This window comes from Pyxicephalus adspersus, chromosome 12 (assembly GCF_032062135.1).
Source record: "Pyxicephalus adspersus chromosome 12, UCB_Pads_2.0, whole genome shotgun sequence".
NCBI lineage: Eukaryota > Metazoa > Chordata > Amphibia > Anura > Pyxicephalidae > Pyxicephalus > Pyxicephalus adspersus.
Window position 1 is genome coordinate 45,382,568 of NC_092869.1, and position 21,691 is coordinate 45,404,258.

General features: G+C 40.9%; 1 protein-coding gene across 2 annotated transcripts; it reads right to left on the reverse strand.

Moving 5' to 3' along the window:
• Positions 1-1,126: 1,126 nt before the first annotated feature.
• On the reverse strand, positions 1,127-21,684 carry EFCAB11 (EF-hand calcium binding domain 11). Of its 2 annotated transcripts, none has more exons than XM_072427903.1 (6): positions 21,478-21,684; positions 20,744-20,839; positions 17,847-17,883; positions 14,836-14,943; positions 13,567-13,657; positions 1,127-1,907 (listed from the first exon to the last, which is right to left on the reverse strand). In XM_072427903.1, exons 1-6 carry the CDS (start codon positions 21,511-21,513, stop codon positions 1,826-1,828), a joined length of 450 nt encoding a protein of 149 aa, XP_072284004.1. In that variant the 5' UTR covers positions 21,514-21,684; the 3' UTR covers positions 1,127-1,825. The 2 variants fall into 2 exon arrangements, with proteins under 2 accessions (XP_072284004.1, XP_072284005.1); XM_072427904.1 differs by lacking the exon at positions 1,127-1,907 and adding an exon at positions 7,639-8,609.
• Between the last annotated feature and the right edge of the window lie 7 nt (positions 21,685-21,691).

Sequence of the window (21,691 nt, forward strand, 5' to 3'; positions counted from 1 at the left end):
AAAAGGTATACCCTTTTATGTAAAGTGAAAATTGTGAGTTTAGGTACGCTTTAAATCCTAGCATAACTGACCGTGTCCCTTGCACTAAAATCACATGAGTTTATCTACACATAATCACCCCTAAAGTATATTATGATAGATTCTCATACAAGATGGAGATACGTTGGATGGACACACTGTACAATATGTGCTGCCAGGCATTCGCCATGATTCCTGTAAACCTAATTCCTGGCTCCTTTTAGACGCCGCCTTCATTTGAGGTTAATTTGTCCTCTAAGAGACAGATAAATTGATTAGAAGGTGACCTGTCACTGTATATTCCGCAATGATGGTCGGTGCTGATCGGCTTCAGATATGCCGCAGTGCTGCTACTTTCTTTATAAATGTCATGGCTGATTTATGATACCGATTATTTTTCTTTGTTGCTCTCTAAATAATTTTCCATTAGCCGTTTCACATTAAAAAGGTTTTACCTGGGACACAGATGGGGAATGGGGATAAAGGGCAGCATGGTGTGCATTTCCTGTGGGGGAGAATCAAAGTTTATACGTATTATGGATCTGAAGGAAATTTTTTTGTTACGGGAAATGATCTTTTGTGATCGTTTCCAGCAACAGAAAAGTGACAGATCAACGAACGAGCACTGTACAGACAGCATTGTTCTGTTCTTTGAAAAGGGGAAGAACGAGCAGCACCCTGCTATGCTCTTCTCTATTGACTTGTACAGCGGTCATTCACCATTGGTCATTCATGGATACATCAGAACATTTCCATAAATGAGGTCAGACGACCCCTGTACACATGTCAGATTCTTGCCCGAGGTGTGCCCAACCGCTCATATCGGGAGGAGAATCATCTGATGTGTGTACATTGGTGTAATTCTCATATTTGTGGGTGGTTAAGTATAGCAACTGCAATCCCTGCTGAGAAAACAGGATAAGCCACATAAAGAAAACATATACAGGGTGTCCCAAAAGTCACTACACACTTTCTTTTTTTCTATTTCGTTCCCAGTATCTTTCGGAGAGACTTGAGGCTATCAGTATTTGACAACTTAGGCTTTGCAGTTTTTGTTAGGGTATCATTCCCTTAACCATGGCTCACCAATTGCCATTGGAGCAAGGGGCGAGTTAAAGTTGGCGCCCGAGGCCAGGTAGCTCAGGTGGACAGGCTCCGTGTAGTCAGTATGCTGGGAGAGCCCAGGAGGTGTAAAATGTTGGCACTATAGAAATACTGTTTATTATTATTAGTAGTAGTAATAATAATAATAATAATAATGTTATTATTAATAAAAAAAATGGACAGAGCTCCCTGAAATTGAACTGAAAGCCTGAAATTGCTCTCTGCACGGTTTGTGTTTGAATCTAACCCCTCACACTATATTTGTCTGCATTGTAGAATACAGAATACACATGATATACATTATCACATCATTATTTTATTTCTGCTATCCTATATATAGGTTGCAAAGTTTAGCCCTGATGAAGAGGAGTGGGGGGTGCTGAGCCCATGAAATGCGTTGGATTCTCATGTAACTTTTTTTTAGCAACTAAAAATTCCACAAGGCCTGTCGCCCTCACTGTTTGTATTACCATTGCAGTGACCTCAGATGGGTTACCCGGTTTACAGACAGCTGCCATCACCACAAACCTACAAATTATCCTTTATACCAGTGCATCACCCACACCTCAATCCCTGCTATACAGTGTGTCACAGGACAGGAAGTGATGGGAATCTCCCCAGGGGACATATGAGGCAACTCTTCCAATAAAACCTCCAGCCTGCCCTGGGTGCAAATGTTGGGCTTGGTTAATATACAGTCAATCTAGTCCTCTGTCCCACCGTAGTCCATTGCAAATTCAAAGTCTTTGTAGCACACTAAACCGTCTGAGTCCCGATCCACTTCCCTGGAGGAGAAAACACAGAAGGAAATATTATTGTTTTACCGATCATGCAAGCTTGGGCGTTCTGTGGGTGACTGCAAGTCTCAGCATGACGTATAGGTTTTATGGCTACCGGTTAGGAAATTGTAATAAATGATTGATATTAAATTTAAAGCGAGTTTGTTATCAAGAAAATATCACCGGAGGTGCCGCAACAGATAATTGTCTTGGCCTTAAAGGGAAGAAATTGTAAGAGAAATATGTTTAGTGTTAAATTTTATATCAGATCAAAGAGTTGCTGATAAATGGACCCCTGAAAATACAATGTGCTATGCATAAGTATCCTGTAATATAATGAAGGTTGTAGACTACACGGATTTCTGTCGTAACTAATCAAAGTCACAAACTGCACACAAAAGTAAATCCCTTTTAAAAGGTAATACATATATCAAACAAAGCCATATCCCTAAATAATCAGGTAATAATAATATCCTTCTAAAAACATACCGTATTTTTCTGCGTATAAGACGCACTTTTTCTTCCCCAAAACTGGGGGGGAAAAGTGGGTGCGTCTTATACAGCGAACACAGTTTTTAAAAATAATTAAAATATCATACTCACCCGATACCGCGATACCGCGATACCGCAATGCTGCGTGCTTCTTCTCTCCTCTCCTCCTGGCTGCAGTGCGTGTCTCCTCCTCCTCCGAGCGAGGAAAAGCAGGCACACGTGCCTCCGCGATCCTCCTCCTCTGAGCGAGGAGAAGCCAGGACACGTGCCCCCGCGATCCTCCTCCTCCTCAGAGCGAGGAAAAGCCAGGACACGTTCCCCCGCGATCCTCCTCCTCTGAGCGAGGAGAAGCCGGCACACGTGCCCCCGCGATCCTCCTCCTCTGAGCAAGGAAAAGCCAGGACACGTGCCCCCGCGATCCTCCTCCTCTGAGCGAGAAGAAGCCGGCACACGTGCCCCTGCGATCCGGAAGCACGCTGATCCCTGCCCTAATGGAGTTCCCCCGGCTGAGAACTGAGAACCTGTAAGTACGCACAGTACAGAAGGGGATAAATTGGCACAGAGTGATCAGAAGGGGATAAATTGGCACAGAGTGATCAGAAGGGGATAAATTGGCACATGAGTGATCAGAAGGGGAATAATCTTTCAGAATCTTTTTTTTTCTAGATTTTCCTCTAAAATTGGGTGCGTCTTATACGCCGGAGCGTCTTATACGCCGAAAAATACGGTAATACCAACATATACAACATACAATCAATAAAAAGACCATCACAAGGCTTTACCTCACTACTTGTGCACATATACAATAAAAAGCTATCGAATTTATTTTCTCTGAAGCCCAACGCATTTTGCAACAACAGACACTTCTTCAGGGGATTGGTAAGCAGAACAACAAAGCAAACAAACAGATATCCAAAGCACCAAGGTGATGTTAAAATTTGGATCAGTCCCACACTGCATGCAAGGTAGGAATTATGAAGAGCACTGGATTAGTGTCATTGGTATCAGGTACCAGTACCCTTTCCTGGGTCAGTGGATCAAAGGTTGTTTGATATGCACACTTCAGCCTGGTCCCACCATCTACCCAGCAAACATGCCACTAATAAAAGTCACCCATTATCGGCATTGTAATTTACTCAGTGGCCTGCGGCCTGCGGCTGCACCTGTGATGTTCACGGTCACATGATTCAGGCTGCAGGAAAATGGCAAATAGGAAGCAAACCTGGCGGTCATGCAAATAACTGGAACAATCCCTGTCGGTGTATTTTTTTCCTAAATTAAATCTGTTGGAAAGAATTATAAATTAATCTGTTTCTCCAAAGCAAAAGCAAAAGCTTTTTTTTTAATCGATATTTAAATAATGGATTATCGGAGTGTGCAGTGTTATTTGTGCGACTGAACTACCTCACTGAATGGTACGCTTTTCACCATGAAATTATTTTGGCGATTGCATTTAAAAACATTACAAAATGAGAAGAAGCGGGACGCGGGGTCCGTGGTCTGTGAAGACTGTAAATTTCCCCGACATGGAGATGAAATATGCAGATTAGGAATAAAAAATACAGAAAATCTTAATATAAAGAGAAAGCTGAGGAGGGAATGAGTTAGTTACACCTCAGCTGAGTCATAGAGAAGAATATGGAACATTCCTGGGGGTCTAAGATTCTTCAAGGACAGGAAGCTGCCCCTCTACCCCTAGTGGCAAAAGTCCTAAGGGAACTAAAATTCCACTTTAAAAATTTGTGATCAGGCCGGATTTTAATGCAGAATGGGACAGACGATGATCCTTTTGCAAGAAGAATTCTTACCGGCCTGATCGTTCTCTTGAGCTGTCAAAATCACTGAGCTGCGCATGTGTTGGTTGCCAGGATACCCGGCACATCCTGGCGTTTCCTGCAGTTGCAAGACTGAATGAACTCCCATGCCAGCCAACCACGATGAAGATTGAAGCAAGGAAAAAAAGGAAAAGGATGGAATAGGAACATATGAGGATAATAGGATTTAGTTAAGCTTCAATCTACGTATATACATTAGATAGTACTACAATCCCTGTTCCATCAATCTGCTACGGCAGACTGATTAACAACCAATCAGGAATGACCAATCCTAAGTTTTTCATGCAAAGCAGTCACAAAGTGGATAATTCAAGCTCACCACAGGATGTGCATGCTCCTAGAGCTAGAAGCACATTGTCACTGTTATGGTAACAATCGGAAAGCACTTAATGTTGTTCCTAATCATGTGACTGCCATGACAGCCAAGCACAGTGATTAGATATCCATCACACAGCTTCAGATGCCCAACTTTGGCATTTTCACTGTACAATGCACAGACAAAGGCACAGTGACAGTTGAGGCCAACAAACTGCAGCTGTCACAGTGTAAAAAAATGTAAATCTTAAAAAAAATCTTTTTATATTCATATACTGATATATATACATTTTTATTCATGATGCTCAGTGCTGGAATACCCAGATACTAAGCTAGCCGATATTATTGCCCTATAGGGGCCGGTCCATGACAGTCACAACTGAATTGAAGAACACTGGCTGTCATTCATCATGGAGAACTGAGGACAACTAGTGGTGGAAAGAAGTACTGAAGGAAGGCAGATATTGCAGAAAAAAAATGTTTAAAAAATATTAGCTTTGATTTTTGACTAAAGTTCTATATCAAGAAATTAGCCTATGGACATCTTGATACTCTCCGAGCTCTTAAAGCTCTCCAAGACTAGAGAAGATAGATCATGGAAGAACCTGGGTGATCCAACAAACCTGAATGAATTTCATAAAAATATTTTGCTGTTGGTTGGCGAATGTTTTGAGTCCTGGACCAGATCCATTCCTAGTTTTTCTGGATTTCCCAGGTTCTCCTATAAGAGTCTATCTTCTCCAGTCTTGAGAAGCTTTAATAAATCAGGGTCTCTGTCCACCTTGCTGTGTACTATTGTGAAGCAGAATCTAAGAATCAGATATTTAATATCCATTTCACTAGATATGAAAAGAAGAGGGAAGATGATCCAGCAGAGAGCAACCAATGACACGCTCAGGTATCACTCATCAGCGTAAAAATTGGACAGCGAAACAAGTGGCCAACGCAAGAATATGATACGGCATTACGAGGTGAGATGCAAGCATCAAATCACTTTAACCACTTTAGAAGATAAGTATCTGGAAGCATCTTAAAGTTGATTATAAGCTTGAGATAATAGGCCAGAGAGGGTAATCATTTAATCCTTTAAGAGGTGTGAAAGTGAACAAGAGAAACAGCAAACCTGGCACAGAGGAGAACAGGACATGAAAGCATAACAATAAAGTGAATGAGAGTTGGGAACAACAGTCACATGGGTGAAAATCCTTTTTGCACTTGCAAAAGTTTAGTAAAAATAAAATACCCAAAACTGACCCAACAGAAACCCCCTCTAAATTTATGGAAAGAGCAGTTTTTCCATAGAAAGCCTGGAAGAACCTCTGCTCACTCTGCAGGATCTAGCGCGGCTCTGCAAAGGATTTGTAAAGGAAAGTCTGCAAAGGAATAGAATTTCATCCCTGTGACATTGAAGCTTTAGGCCCAACTGTATTTTTATTAAACAATAAAAAACGTATTCCATCAGCACTTGTTAAAAAATGCATTTTTTTCCTGGCAGTGTCCTCTGCAGAGACTCCACTCACCCACTAGATGGCGTTGTGCTCCAGGTTGAAGAAAACCAGTGTCATTCAATCTACGATCCTGGGATCCCAGGCTGTCATGCACGCTGGCTTGAGCTCACAGTACTGCTACACAAACAGCTCTCATATGTGAATACATACAACATGCAGAATAGGAGTAATGACTTTACACAGAAGCAGAAACTTGGCCAGAAGACTGCTAGATCAAAGATATATATAGCATTCTAGATAAACCAGACTTAAAGCTGTGCCTAAAAAGCATCAGGCAAGTGGGGGCAGAGGACAAGTTACTAGCAGCTAGTAATTGACTAATTATGCCTTGTACTGCACTGTGTTAATGTATGGAGGCGGTTATCCTGGCAGAGTCAGGACTTTGCTTCCTCATGTCAGAGCCTCCGGTAAGGACAACAGAGATCAGCACAGTAGGGACAATAAATTCTCACTATCAGAGAGGCAGCATTGTCTTTGATGATCTCACATTGCAGCTATAGGACTACAGAACAGGAATAGCCGGACACACCAGAGCATGCTGATATTTTTCCGATTCAAAATAAAACTGTGGATTTGTATGGGTACTGCCGAGGAAAATTTACTTTCTAGATGTCCTTCTAACAAAGCAAATATAAACACATAATGCATGCTCATTTTTGCAGCATGTCACATAATAGGAATGTGTTTTAGCTGTGCATTGGCTGATAATGGGACATAATTCCTATCTTTAATCTGCTCTCCCAGTGGCTTCGACGCTTCCCCCGTACTTGTTGCATATGTTTATGACGGTTCAAGTAAATGCTCGGCTGCGTTTTGTGTATTAACATCGACTTCCCCCCAAAATGTTCAGATTATTTCTTTCTATTGACCTCATATGTTTGAATCATTGGTCTGCCATGTGAATAATCCCGCTGAGACGTTCTGCTGCAGATTTTATAGTGCAGATTACATCAAAACTTGATGTAAAATTGACTAAAATTGAGTTTTTAGTGCTGAACAAAATCAACTTGTAAATAGAAATAATTTTGTACAGCAAAAGTAATATTGATTTTATGTATTAAAAATGTATCAGATGATTCTTGTCTGATAATCGCCTCAAGGCTGATATTGGATGAGAATCTGGCGTGTGTATGGCGCTTGCCGTCCAGACGATCGTCCTGGCGGATCCATGGATGAGGAACGAGAAACGATTGTAATGAAAGTGAAGGGGAGAGAGCACAGCGGGTGCCGCTTCATTATTCTCCCCCCTTCCTCTCCATAGAACAGAATGGTGCTATATGTACAACAAATGTTGATGATCCGTTCAGTCTTATGTTGTTGGAAAGGATCGTAAGACAAGTATTGCACGTGTGTGCCCAGCTATACAATAAATTTCCACATTTTGTGTTTATACCGGCAAATGTGCCTATTCCCTGAGATGGGGGAAGCACAGAATTGGAGCTTTTTAATAGAAATATCACAGAGTTTTTGTCTTTAGAACAGCGATGGGTAATATGTATATAAATCTTGTTTATTATTATTATTATTATTTTTAATAAAAATAATAATAATGATAATAAGCGCAGATAGTAGGGTTTTATGGGCAATATAAGTAATAGCAGACTTGTCTTGGTAAGTTCCTTTATGCGGACATGGTCTGCTGTTGTCACGATCAGGAAACCCCACTCAGAGAAATGCCATGCAGTTATCAGGCAGGGAATGGCTGCAATGAGACTGCAGGAGATCCGCAGCACAGGGATGTAACAAAGAATGACACAGAGTAGATTTAATGTCATTCAGTTAAGGTTTTCATCTTTTTCAGTCACAGAAAGAGTCCCACATGCATCCAAAGGCAGCTCACTGAGCTTGTAAGATATTCTATTAGATCTGACATAAAGCTCCCTTTGAATCTGGAAAAAAACTCAAACTGCGGGTACTTAAAAAAAAAAAGCCTGCTGGACTAATAAATATGTGAATCATAATATAAAGCAGTGTTTTTCTACATAACATAACTATCAGGTATTCAGAGAAGACTATATCCACACCTCACAGTACATTAGTGTGATGAACATTGGGAAGAATGTCACCCATACAGATAGCCAAAAAGATCATTGGTGTCATTAAACCGTCCTGAGAGTCACAAATTGTTCAAGGAACCCCCAGCTACCTCTGGAGCCCCCTGCTGTAAGGTGTGTGTAGGTACCTTCCCGCTACGCCTGGCTGTGTTAGCCAATGTCCTCTTTGGCTATATCAGCTCTGTCGGAGGGAATCCCCTTGCTAGCAATCTCTGCGCTTCCCTGCATTGTTCCGGCTGATTAATTACTCGGCTCATTTTGTTTGTTTCTCTGTTACGGAATAATAGAAGGCGCTGTATTGGCCGTGCATAAGGACGCTCTTCACAATGCACCATTTACAAGCCGCACGGACATTAAGTAATTGACTTCCCTCTCAGGGACCAATTATACTTCTGAAGGGAGAACGTCGCCAAATCAGGTTTGCTGCTGCAGATGGAAGCATGGAGACGATCTCGGCACAAAAGGGGTTAAAGCCAAATTCCAACCGATATAAAAGATCATCGTCTAAAAAAAAAAAAAAAAATCTATAAACATAAATATGATGCAAGTCCTTACCCGTATTTATAGTAACTCCCTGCTATATTCATTATATTGCAACCTGGGAGTATAAGGGGCAGCAATACCAATCAGGAACAGCTGATGTCTAAAGTATTGGCTTGCTGAGAAGGCTCTTATTGGCTCATTTCTTGTTCGGTGGATCAATGATCAACCTATGTTGTGCGACGACAGCTGAGAAAACTGAGCTCACTGGACCTTGGTATTGTGTCTGGCAGGGGTGCCTGCATTACAAAACTGACTGAACAGACTTGTAAACTGTTCTGTATTCCAACTGCTGCCTGTCCGAATCTCTGTACCAACCTCTGCTCCTAAAGAGATAGGCAGCTAAGATTCTGTGCAAATCTTGCCTTTAATTTATAATATTAATATTGAACAGGATTTATATAGTGCCAACATATTACGCAGTGTTGTACATTAAATATACATTAAATAGGGGTTGCAAATGACAGACAGATACAGACACTGACACAGGAGAAGGAGAGGACCCTGCCCCCAAGGGTGCCCAGATTGGCCCAGCACCAGGTCCTCAGCCCTCCATTTGGTCAATTTTTACAAAAGAAGTAAAGTAATGGATCTTCCACAATTGCTGGTCAACTCTACCCAACGTTTGGAAATGACCACTACTGGATTCCTAATGGTTACCCCATCCATTTTTTGACCACTCACCTACAGCTTCCTCCCACCCTCAATTTCTGGAGAGAACACAGAGTAAGTGTAACGTCAATACTGTTTGATGCCACAGTCCACCAATGAATGGGTAACTGGGAGGAGGTCAAAGGTGGTATGAGGGCCACGTGGACTGCTTGGCATCGTTAATTTGGCCGTTTTTTATTTTGATGGACTTGAAAATGAAATGTTGCTCATTGATTGAAAATCAATCAAACTAACACCACAATGGCTTCTTCTTTAATGATTGAAATGCAAATCGCTATATTTTCACTTGCTCAAACCCTCAATGAATGAAGACAAGCACACTGGAAATGCTATAAAATGCAATCAGACCGAAGTCAATTGTGGGCTCTGAAAAACCTCATCAGATACCTCTATGGTAAACGAAAAAAAATGTAAAACTGGAGTAATGATCCTATTGAGTGATACTTTCCCCTCCTTTTAGATTGTAAGCTCTTCGGGGCAGGGTCCTCTCCTCCTCCTGCATCTCTGTCTGTATATCTGTCTGTCATCTGCAACACCTATTTAATGTACAGCGCTGCGTAATATGTTGGCGCTATATAAATCCCGTTTAACAATATTATTTGATGTCTTTTCAATTCTATTCAATTGATTTACAATCAATTATTAATCTGTCTTATTTACAGGTATTCTCTGTACTTGCAAGGTCTTTAAAGAAATGTTCATGTATTGCAGAGACTTTTTTGTCTTGACAAACACTTAAAGCAAATGTAGAATTGTCTGTCGTCTAAAGCTGTCCTCATCGCCAATGTCCCCGGTTGTTGGTGCCGGGAATGACAAATCCAATTTACGATTCACACAGCAATCCAGAAAAAGAAGGCCAGCCGCACACTGACCTATTGTAGATTTTCCCTCACTTCCTGTCCCAGTGAAGGAAGTGAAGGAAACTTTCCATCAGCAACAGAGACAGAAGTAGGGGTGGGGGGCACCAGGACCTCTGTTACATTCGATTGTAGTCAGTTTCCCCGTTTCTGATTTTGCGCTATTGAAGCGCTTGCTTCAATAGCACCATTCGCTCTACTTTTTCAGGGCTCAGTCAATCCTTGACCCATCCGAAGCCTGTGAGTGGACAGTAAGAGGAGAAACAGGTCATCAATCTGTCATTCTGTTCTCTCCTCTTATCACAATGCTTTTTATTGGACCATGAACTGATTGTCTCCTTGTGCTGCTTCCCCATCTTCCAGTCTGAGGTCTGCTATACAGGGACTGAGTGCGATATTGGGCAAGCCTTTTTTCTTTGTAGTTTAAATAGTCTGACAGGTTTACTTTAATGCTGAAAACAATAGCATAATTTTATCTTCTTTGCTCAATAACAGGTCAAGAAACTAGGGAGAAGCAGCACATTACTAATGACAGCACGAAGAAGCAAACTGATTTGCATATATTTAAATGAGCATAAGCCCCGTTGTACAATCTATCTGCAGACTGGCCCTGCCAGGGGCCATCTGGGGAGGATGAACATCAAATGTCACAAAGCAAAGTCACAGAAGTATTTACAAGGACTCGGCTCTTCATCCTTCTGCAGCGCTTTCTGCCTCTCCGAGTCTGTTAATCCTTCTTGACAGATGAACAGGCTCAATGGTACCCTGCAGGCTGTAATTTAATTGTTTTCTAACCTATGGGGCAAAGTGTGAGGAATGGGCAAGGCTAGTACCGCCAGTATGGAGAAGCCAGGGCCATTTGTGGGCAGAGAAAAAAACATTGCACCGAATGAGGCTGCCATGGATCAAAGGACTACAAGTCCCACAAAACACTGAGCCTGCAGCAGTGAGGGGCATGTAGCAACCATGTGTTTAGGTAAAAAAAAAAAATTATGACATTAGACGAGAATCTTTACTTAATATAATTTCAGCGACTCCACACACTGAATGCATTAGAATACCAGTGATCTCCCCAGCCCTTTTTAACTGGGTGCACCACCCGGCACTTTTCAGTAACCGCCCAGCTGTTTTTGGGCGATTACTGAAAAGTTGGGTCACAATACAGAAGCCAGCACCTGTCTACAGCTTCTTCCCACCCGGCTTAAAAAAATTCTGGGTTGATTACTGAATGTAAAAACATCACCTGTGAACTACATGTAAAGGTGACAGCCTGCCGGCACTGGAAATGACTGTGCAATGGAAACCGAACTTCAGCAATGGAAGTTTTGGCTCATTGAAGTAATATAAAATTCATCAAAAAGACAGAGAAGATACAATTGTGTTGATCCAAAGTCCTATACGAGATAAGAATTTATTTTTAAGCTAAAGTTCAAGTTTCACTTATCTCTAGTTTTTTATTTTACCCATGTATGCCCACCTTGCACCATTAATGCCCACTTTATCTAATAAGCAACCACTTTACCACTTAAGTGCCCCTTAGCACTATCAGTGCCCACTTAAGCTTAGAGCTATAGATCTGACTTTGCATTGGGGTGTTGAGGCTCTCTGCAGAGAGACCACTGGTTTTGCATGGGTCTTTCTGTGGAGCATGCTATGCTGGAAGGGCAACAGTTTATCTACCAGCTGTGTACACCACATAAGAACCTGACCAGGAAACATTAGTGCATTCTTCTCTATGGCTATCAATATCGGCTACTCCTGCCATGACTTTTCTTTTAGCCCTGTTTTCTGCTTTTATTTTTGCATTGCAGGAGAGATTTTTTAAATGCTGCAAATGAGATATGAATAGTACGGACCATGAAAATGAATAATTGTCTTCTGTTGAAAGACGGTCTCCTTAAGAGCCGCCGGCAACAAAGGAAGAGGAAAAGGGAAAATCTTCTGCAGGAATCGCCAGAGGTGAGGCGATGCTGCACTGTGTATGGGGTATCCATGGCAACTGGCGCTGGCAAGCCGAAACGCCGGAGATTCATTTCATTCTGCAGTACGGCCTCATAAATCTCTCTGTTCTTCGGTACCCACAGATCATTCGCTTCTGCTTCTAATTATGGCGAAGGAGTGCGAAACAATGAGGTCATTATTACTGTACAATGTAGTGAAATAATTGGAGCGCACCTGGCTTCTGACCTTCTGTTTATCTAGAGCCGTGCAGGATCGGCTGGGCGCGAATGCCAGCAGATAATCGCAGGAAATAATTGTATCATAAAACATGGCTGGGGATGGTTAGCGAGCATGCAAATGAACGCAAAATAAAAATGAGATTTCCAGTTTAGCGAGTAATGTTTATTGCGTTCTGGTAATTTTATGGTGCTGAATCTCTGGGGATCATTGGCACACACCCTAATGATCTGGGAGAAATCTTACAGTGCCGGACACTCAAACCGGCATAGAATTATCCACTAGACCAGTTTATGGTGTAATGTTTTGTCTGTGTATAAAATATGTCGATGGCGGCTAGAATTTCCTCCATAGGTTATTACCACCAAACAGGTACCGAAGTAATGTACCAATCAAATTGTACGTTGATGGCAGCTGGAATTTCCTCCATAGGTTATTACCACCAAACAAGGGCCAAAGTGATGTAGCAATCAAATTTGTAAAAGTCAAACTATTTGATGCCATTAAAGATAACAGTTAAAGAAAATACACAGTTAAGGTCATACTTACCTAAAAGAGCATCTGAGAAATAAACAAATAAAATAAAACAATTGGATGAGAATCGGTATTCGCGGAGCGGGGTGACTGTTGTAATGGTGGAAAAAATACTGAAGTGTACGGCTCGGCTCATACAACTTAATACTAGACTGACGTCACGCTGCGCCTCCCTTGTTTTTCCATCTCTAGTACAGTTCGTGAATTTAGTGCAATATAAAAGGTGAAAATTGTCATTTAGAATAAAATAATTTGTGAGAATATTATTTTTGTTTTATTATTAATAAAAAATAAAAATTGCAAATAATGTCCACGTTTTTCTGTGGACCACCAGAGGCGACCACTGCCTTAAAAGTTTCCATAAAATACAAAATAAGCTGCCATAGCTGTCCACCTTACTAGAGTCCGGATTTGTATGATGATTAATAGCATCATTTTAAATCACCCAGGTCAAGCATTCAGATAATTTAATCAAAATCAGACTGAGAATTTGAATTTACAGATATTCTAAAAGACGTCTAACGTGAGATAAAATGGAATGAACGCAGGAAACTACTTCCTGTGTAGTAATTCACCTGAATGTTACTGCAGTCAGTCCCTATACAGAATAAAATGGCTACAGAGTTCAGTTACACAACAAAATTCTCTAACAATAGGAAATGTCAAGACTTCTGTCTCACCTGAAGGCCTCCAGGACAATGTGTTCAGGGATATTCGGGGCCACACGTTTAAACGCCCTCTTAAAATCATCCACGTTTAAAAATCCCCGACCTGTTAACATACAGCAGAGGTCCACATTTTAGCATTGGTAGCACCTCTCAAATATTCCCCGACACAGAACAAAACATAGCACAAATATTATCTTGTAATTTAATAGTCTATTAAATCAATAACGGCATAACTGGAGAGGTTGAAGCTGGGTGATCCAGCAAATCTCAAATGGATCTGGTCCAGGTTTGAAAACATTTGCTAACAAATATCAAATGATTTCAAAGAAATTTCAGGTTTGCTGGATCACCCAGCTTCACTGATGAAAGTGTATCCCCTCCAGCCTTGGAGAGCTTCATTAAATCAGGTCCAGGGATTCTGCTTTTCTGTGATGCCAGATAGATAGGTTTAAATCCCATTAAAAGCAAAATTATGGGTTCTCTTTATAAAACAGGGGATCTGACATTTCCTCCTATCAATTACTGCCATTGAAACACATGGACTTGAAAGATTCCAACCAGGGAATGTTTGAAGGAATGTCAGATTCACCATTTTATAAATAGAACCCTATATGTTTGGTCTAATCTTAAAGCAGTAAAAGAAAGTAAACTAAACTAAAAAAAAACAAAAAACAAAAAAAAACACACACCTTTATTTTTGCAGATCTATTGATCCCTCTGGAGGTTTCCTGGATTGGGTCCCGCAGCGTCCTAGAATACTCCTTCATCCTGGCGGGGAGGAAGCTCTGGGCGGCACCATCTTCTTTGCCCTTCTTTCAACTTCTGCCTAAGTCACCTGATCTCCTAAGAAGGGGAAAAAATAAATGCAGATTTCACTGCGCATGCGTGAGATCGGCATTTTCTTTTACCCCATTGAAGAAAAAGCTCAGAAGGAGCAGCCAGAAGCCTCCTGGGATGAATGACGTGGTTATCCGAGTGAGCTCTGAGCTAGGGAAGGGCTTTACCCTTTTTTTACCTGTTGTCTACCCTTTTATGTAAGGTAAAAATTTTTATTTGAGATCTGCTTTAAAATGTCCCACATCTTACAAATGTAAACCTATGAACACAAAATTTAGCTCCTATGGTGCAGTGTAGAATCATTTTCAAAAACAAGAATGAATAATAATGATGCATTAGGTTTTAATAATTACACAAAGCAGAAAAATATCAATTACTCAATCTCAAAACCTCGTTGCTCTTTTCTCCATCTCAAACGTTTACTAGTTGTGGATGAATACTCACAGTGGGTATCAAACACTGAGAAGATCTGTCTCTGCTCTCCGAAGTTTAGCTTAGCGCTCTTCTTTATAGACATCAGCTTTACAAACTCATCCGCTTGGATGCCTGGGGCTAGAAAAGATATTTGTGTGTTATATGACTGCACAATAGGCTCACCGAGCAATAATCTGCAATGCCTGGAGCAGAGTACGGGGCTCCCTGGAACCAATCATTTCTCTTTTATTGATCACATACAAGCCAGGGAAGAAGAGACCGCTGAACATGAGAACTACAAATCATATAGAAATAACATCATACGAGTATTCACTGTCACAGATCAGTACCACTAAAATTATTTGGGGTTAGTATTTGGGATTGCTTTCCAAACCTTACAAAGTTGCATTATGTGAAATGGAGCAATTAGTGAATAAGGGCGAGTCATTAAATTAAAATAGAACAACTACTTACACTGTGTATAGAGTTTAATTGTCAGTTTCATTGTATTCTTTTAATCCATATTTCTATATCTCAGATCTATATATGCTCCAATAGATATACACCAATCAAAATATTAAACCCTCTCACAAGAGAAGTGAATAACATTGATTACATTGTTACAATAGCGCTGATGTAGGGCTGGGGCAGGAGCTTCATTTATTTACCTGGGGAGGAGATGGCAGTAGTAGGTAGAATGTGGTCTGTCCAAGTCTTAGGTATGGGGAAAAGCCTTTCTATATTCCATATAGAAAAGTGCCCGGTCCTACTGCCTACAATGACTATACATTCCAATTATTCCCATACAAACAGGCAGCTTGTGGACAAATTGTTTTATCAAAAATCACACATAATATTTATTACAATTCTTTTAACAAACACTTTTAAAAACAATTTTCCAACAATGGATTTCATTGCAAGACATTCAAATACAAAAGGATTATAAACATCCATGGCATTAACAATATCACTGTATAAAGACCGATATCCACAAGTGGTGACGCGTTTAATTATATTTATTTGCTTTTTCAGACCATAACATAATTCCAAGAAAAGTTGTATTCACTATATAAAACATATTAAATGCCGGGTGCATTATGGCAGGTGAAGTCGGTGTGACTTAAAGCATCCGCTGCCAATATCTTAGTGCTGGATACCACAGAACACCTCTCGAGGAGTCCACAGGTCAGACAAGGAGAGCCTATCCAATATCAGGCCGGGGTTTACATTTTGGCTGATCAGTGTATGTATAAATAATTTCAAACATGTGCCCATGCCGATGTTATTGTAGAAAAAGTTTTTAAAAGACACTTTATTTTATTACTACACAGAATTTATATAGCACCAACATATTATGCGGACATATTACAAAGGGCTTTACCCAGTCCATGGTCATGTCACTAGCCTCAAAGGGCTCACAATCTAATATTCCTACCTCAGTCATATGTTAATGTCCCTGCATGTTAATCTTTTTACACAGTCTTAAGCTACATACACACGTTCAATGGTTCTCACCTGATAATCGGCTCAGGGCCGATATCAGACGAGAATCTGGCATGTGTACAGTGTCGTCCAACGTCCTGGCGGATCCACGGACGATGAACGACGAACGATCCTAATGCAAGGGAAGGGGAAGAGCACGCAGAAGGGTGCCTCTTCATCCTTCTCCCCCTCTCCTCTTTGTAGAGCAGAATGGTGCTGTATGTACAGGACTCGTTCATGCATCGTGCAGTCCTTTGTCGTTGGAAAGGATCCTTTCCAATTACAATTATTGCACAGGATGAAACCGGAGTACCCGCAGTAAACCCACACAAACACAGGGAGATCCTGCAAACTCCATGCAGATGGTGTCCTTGCCGAGATTCACACCTGGGACCCAGCGCTGCAAAGGCTAGAGTGCTAACCACTGAGCCACATTTAAAACAATATAAAAATTGTTTAAATTCAACAACATACAATACAAAAATTGCTAAGAAATATACAAAAAAGACTTGTCATCGAATACATAAAATAAAACGGTGGTGGTCTGGTACCCCAAGCATTTATGACTTTAAGTATATAGCCAGTGCTATTGGCTTAACTAAGTAGGTCAGGGGAATCCGTTCAAATCAAACTGATGCATTTTACGGTGAAAAAAATGATTTTGTCATTGACACCTCACAAGGTAAGTTTGTAAAAATGTTATTACATTAGAAGGTAAGTGTAGAATCTAAAAAATGCAACCTACCTATACAGAGAGCAGAATGAGAAAAGAGATAAAGATTTGTGGTAAAACGCCCACTTTATATCCTCACTTGTTGTTTGTTCCGTCATGTAGGCAAGGGAGAGGTAGAGAAATGCCACAGAAGAGAATATCTGGAATTCCACAATATTTTGGGTCAAACATCCACATGGGCACTTGTTTTTAATTATTTATAGATAAAATAGATATGGTAAACCCCTTAACGCACACAGTATTTTTTTTAACGCCAACATATTATACAGCGCTGTACAAAGTCCATAGTCATGTCACTAGCTGTCCCTTAAAAGAGCTCACAATCTAATGTCCCTACCGTGGTCATATGTCATTATTAGGGTCTAAGGTCAATTATGGGGGGAAGCCAATTACCTAACTGCATGTTTTTGGAATGTGGGAGGAAACCGGAGTACCCAGGGGAATCCCACACAAACACAGGGAGAAACCTGCAAACTCCATGCAGCCGAGACTCACACCTGGGAACCAGCGCTGCAAAGGCCGGAGTGCTAACCCCTTGTTTCCTTTCCTACAAATACTGACATCTGATAAGTGTATAGATTTTGTTATTGTGGGTGCGGACAAGTCTGTGTTGAACTCCCGGAATGGTGTGAAGTTCTTTCCATAAGCCACAAATCTCTATCTCAGAACTAACATAAAAAGAATGTCCGGGATGAAAAGAGCTGAAAAACACACACAGGAAAGCCACGGAGAACTGATATGTGAAATGGAAAGTTAGAAAAGGACAAATAAAATAATCAGATCTAATGCTATAATAGGCACACTGATAAGAACGTATTCTTCTTACCTCCAGACTTCGATGATAACATAGAATCTACTTCTAGCTGGAAAAAGAACAACACACACTATGAGTAAATACCAAGAGAGCTATTAAAGTAATACTATATAAACACAATGACTGATACAAATGTTGTCAGTTATAAAAATAATAATAAAATTAATATTAATAAAAATAAGATGATCAATTTCATGTAAAAATTAGATTAGTTGTAAGTTTATTAAAAGTTACACATTCATAAAAGGATTTTGGGCTCTATTTATAAAGAAGGGAATCTGACATTCTCTCAAACATTCCCTCATGGGAAACTTCCAGGTTCATTTAATGGCAGTAACTGATTCCCACGAGGGAATGTCTGGGGGAATGTCCGATTCCCTGTCTTATAAACAGAGCCCTTTGTGTTTGAAAAGACTGCTAAGCAAAAGTTCGAGAAATCTTTCTCTATAATGTTTTCCCAAAATCTGTTGCATGGGATATATAACACTGAGGATCCGAGACCTTCCGATGTGAGTCAAGATACCATAAAATAGGACAATGTAGGGAAAAGTTTGGCCATGTGAGAACATTGTTCATAGACCATTGAGAAATTGACACAGGAAGCTCTAATGCTGCAACCATGAAATATTTTGTCACCCTTTCTCCCAATAGCCCTGACCCTGAATTCTTCGGCCCTGATTTAATAAAGCTCTCCAAGGCTGGAGAGGGTACACCTATATCAGTGAAACTGGGTGATCCTGCAAACCTTGAATGCATCTGGTCCAGGATTAAAAACATTTGCTATCAAACAGCAAATTACTTTTAAAAAATCCATTCCAGGTTTGCTGTATCACTCAGCTTCACTGACGAAATTGTATCCTCTCCAGCCTTGGGGAACTTTCATAAATCAGCACTGGTTTGTCTCCTGACCATGACTTCCTCTGCTACTTTCAAATTATTTACACAGCCCATGTGTCTCTAACCTTTAACTTGTCTGGAACACACCTGCTTTGAAGCCTCATATACTTTGTCTGTTCTTTTGGCCTTGACTGGCATAACTACTCCAATTTTTTCCTAGATTCTCAACCAGGGTTCCTCCAGAAGTTTTGACAGTTTAGGTGACAAGAAATTATCTTTTTGGCTATCTGTAAAGGTGACATTCTTCCCCATAGCCAACAATGTAAGAGGAATTCCCACTGACCACTATACTAATATATTATGAGCTGTGGATAGTAATTATAGAAGGGTTCCTTGAAGACTTAAAATTAATTTCAAGAGTGACCCCATCTTATAAAGATCAAGAAAAATTGCTGTACATGATGGCGGATGATTAGGTTAAGGTGCTCTACATAAGGCTGATTTCATCTGTGCAGCAGTCCAAAACAAATGATTGCTATGTTTAGAATAGACATAAATGTTAGGAGAGATCAGATCAGATACAGAAAACTCATACACCCCATCTCTTCATCACCTAGCAAGAATAGGACATTTTGGGTACAAGTATCTATAAACCTGAGATCACAGTCAGCCAGTCTGCATGTTTCAGGTAAAAGACAACAGATGGGTCCTCTTGTGATTAGGCAGAATTATAAATTGGACAAGTTGCAGCACCCGTCACAGTCATTGCAATGTTCCTGTCGGATAACCGCTAACACATGCCTACATGTGACCCAAAGTGAAGCACAAATAAAACAACAGAGCCACCTATACCTTTCAAGTCATCTATACACAGAGTTCAGCAATTTCTGCACACTGTCTAGGATTCTTGGGAATAAAATATTAGATATTAAAAATATTTACAGGTAAAAAAAGATTTTATTAAAATGACATTAAACTTTTAGACAGCATGGTGGCTCATTGGGAACCATCCGGCCAGTTCAAATCTCAGCCAGGACACTATTTGCATGGAGTTTGCAGTTTCCCCTTATGTTTGCGTGGGTTTCCTCCTGGTACTCAGGTTTCTTCCCACATTCTAAAAACATGCAGTTAGGTTAAATGGCTTGCCCATCCATGGGTGTCCAGCATAATGGCCCATCCATGGGTGTAAAGCATAATGGCCCATCCATGGGTGTCCAGCATAATGGCCCATCCATGGGTATCCAGCATAATGGCCCATCTATAAATTGGTCTCATAAACCCAACCACTAAAATCTCATATAGCTATTAATGGCTTGTTAACAATATTTCAAATGTCATTTCCAATCATGAATGTTCCGGTTACAATTATTATTATTACACAGTATTTATATAGCGCTAACATATTATGTAGCTCTGTACAATGTCCATGGTAATGTCACTAGCTGTCCCTTCAGAGGAGCTCACAATCTAATGTCCCTACTATAGCCATATGTCTTTAATACAGACGAAGGTCAATTTTTGGGGGAAGCCCAATAAACCCAACTGTATGACTTTACAATGTCAACCGGAGTACCCGGAGGAATCCCACACAAACACAGGGAGAACCTGCAAACTCCATGCAGATAGTGTCCTGGCCGGGATTCACACCTGGGACCCAGAGCTGCATAGGTCGGTGTGCTACCCACTGAGCCACCGTGCTGCCCCCGTGTTACAATATGACAACACTTTGTTCCTGTCCCCTAATTATGCCCCTGGGTTGTCACCCTTGGGGCTTCTAAAGCAAACATCAATTGGTCATTTACCTAAACATTATCCAGGCCTAACCCAGTGTTGTCACCACCAGGAAACCCCCATGAGGAATTCCCGGCAGCCATCACTGAGGTGCCCATACACAGGAAGTGGCTGCAGGAGATCAGCAAAAAAACGTAAAAAAAATTAAGTATTTCATTTAAAGAAATGACAATTGCATTTTATACATTGGTCAGTTTATTACTATTTAATATCCTGAAAGTAAACTTTTAGGATCTTTTCAGAAGAAAAAAAAATAGACGAAACATGGCGGCATAAATTACCTTGGAGGGTTTATAACCGAATAACATCACCACAGCCACCTTCAGATCCTCTCTACTTAAATATCCCTTCTGGCCCTCATCACAAGCCGCAAATACCTGGGGAGACATGACAGACATGAGAAACCTCTACAGCTCAATGTATAGCTCTGACATATAATATGGCGCTGTACACACAGAACCATCAACAAAGAGCCAGGACAGCAAGGCGTTAGCAGGTCATTCATCCGTATAGCTCCAACACAGACAGTGGTGTATACACACAGATCCATCAAGCTCCAGAATCAGATCATCTTCCGCATAGCTCAAACATAGACTGTAGTTCTGTACACACAGATCCATTAACACAGAGCCAGGACAAACGGCAGCAAGGATATTTCAGCATCATTCACTAATATAGCTCTGACATATACCACAGTGCTGTACAGAGAACACTGAGCCAGTTCCATCAGTGTCTGTACATAGGAGCTGACACTCTAATGTCCCCCCACAGTCACACACTATTATTATACATTTATATAGCTCTGACATATACTGCAGTGCTGTACAGAGAACACTGAGCCAGTCCTATCAGTCTCTGTACAGAGGAGCTGACAATCTAAGGTCCCCCCACAGTCACATACTAATATTATACATTTCTATAGTTCTGACATATACCACAGTGCTGTACTGAACCCACAGAATCCCCTCAGACTTTGCTGTGGTATATATATGTCAGCCCCGGAGCGGTATCTCACCGATCGGAATCTCTCGTTGTCTCCCCGCACTGACATTGTGTATAGGCCGGGACTCTTCTGTGAGGACAGGTCACCATGACAACCAAACTTCCAAATCTGCCGCTCACAAACGGAGAGACTCCAGATTGGTCACTCTATATTTATGTCAAAAAATAAACGCACGCCTATTGGTTGTAAGAAGATAGACAGGACAAGCCCACCCACTTCCGCCCTG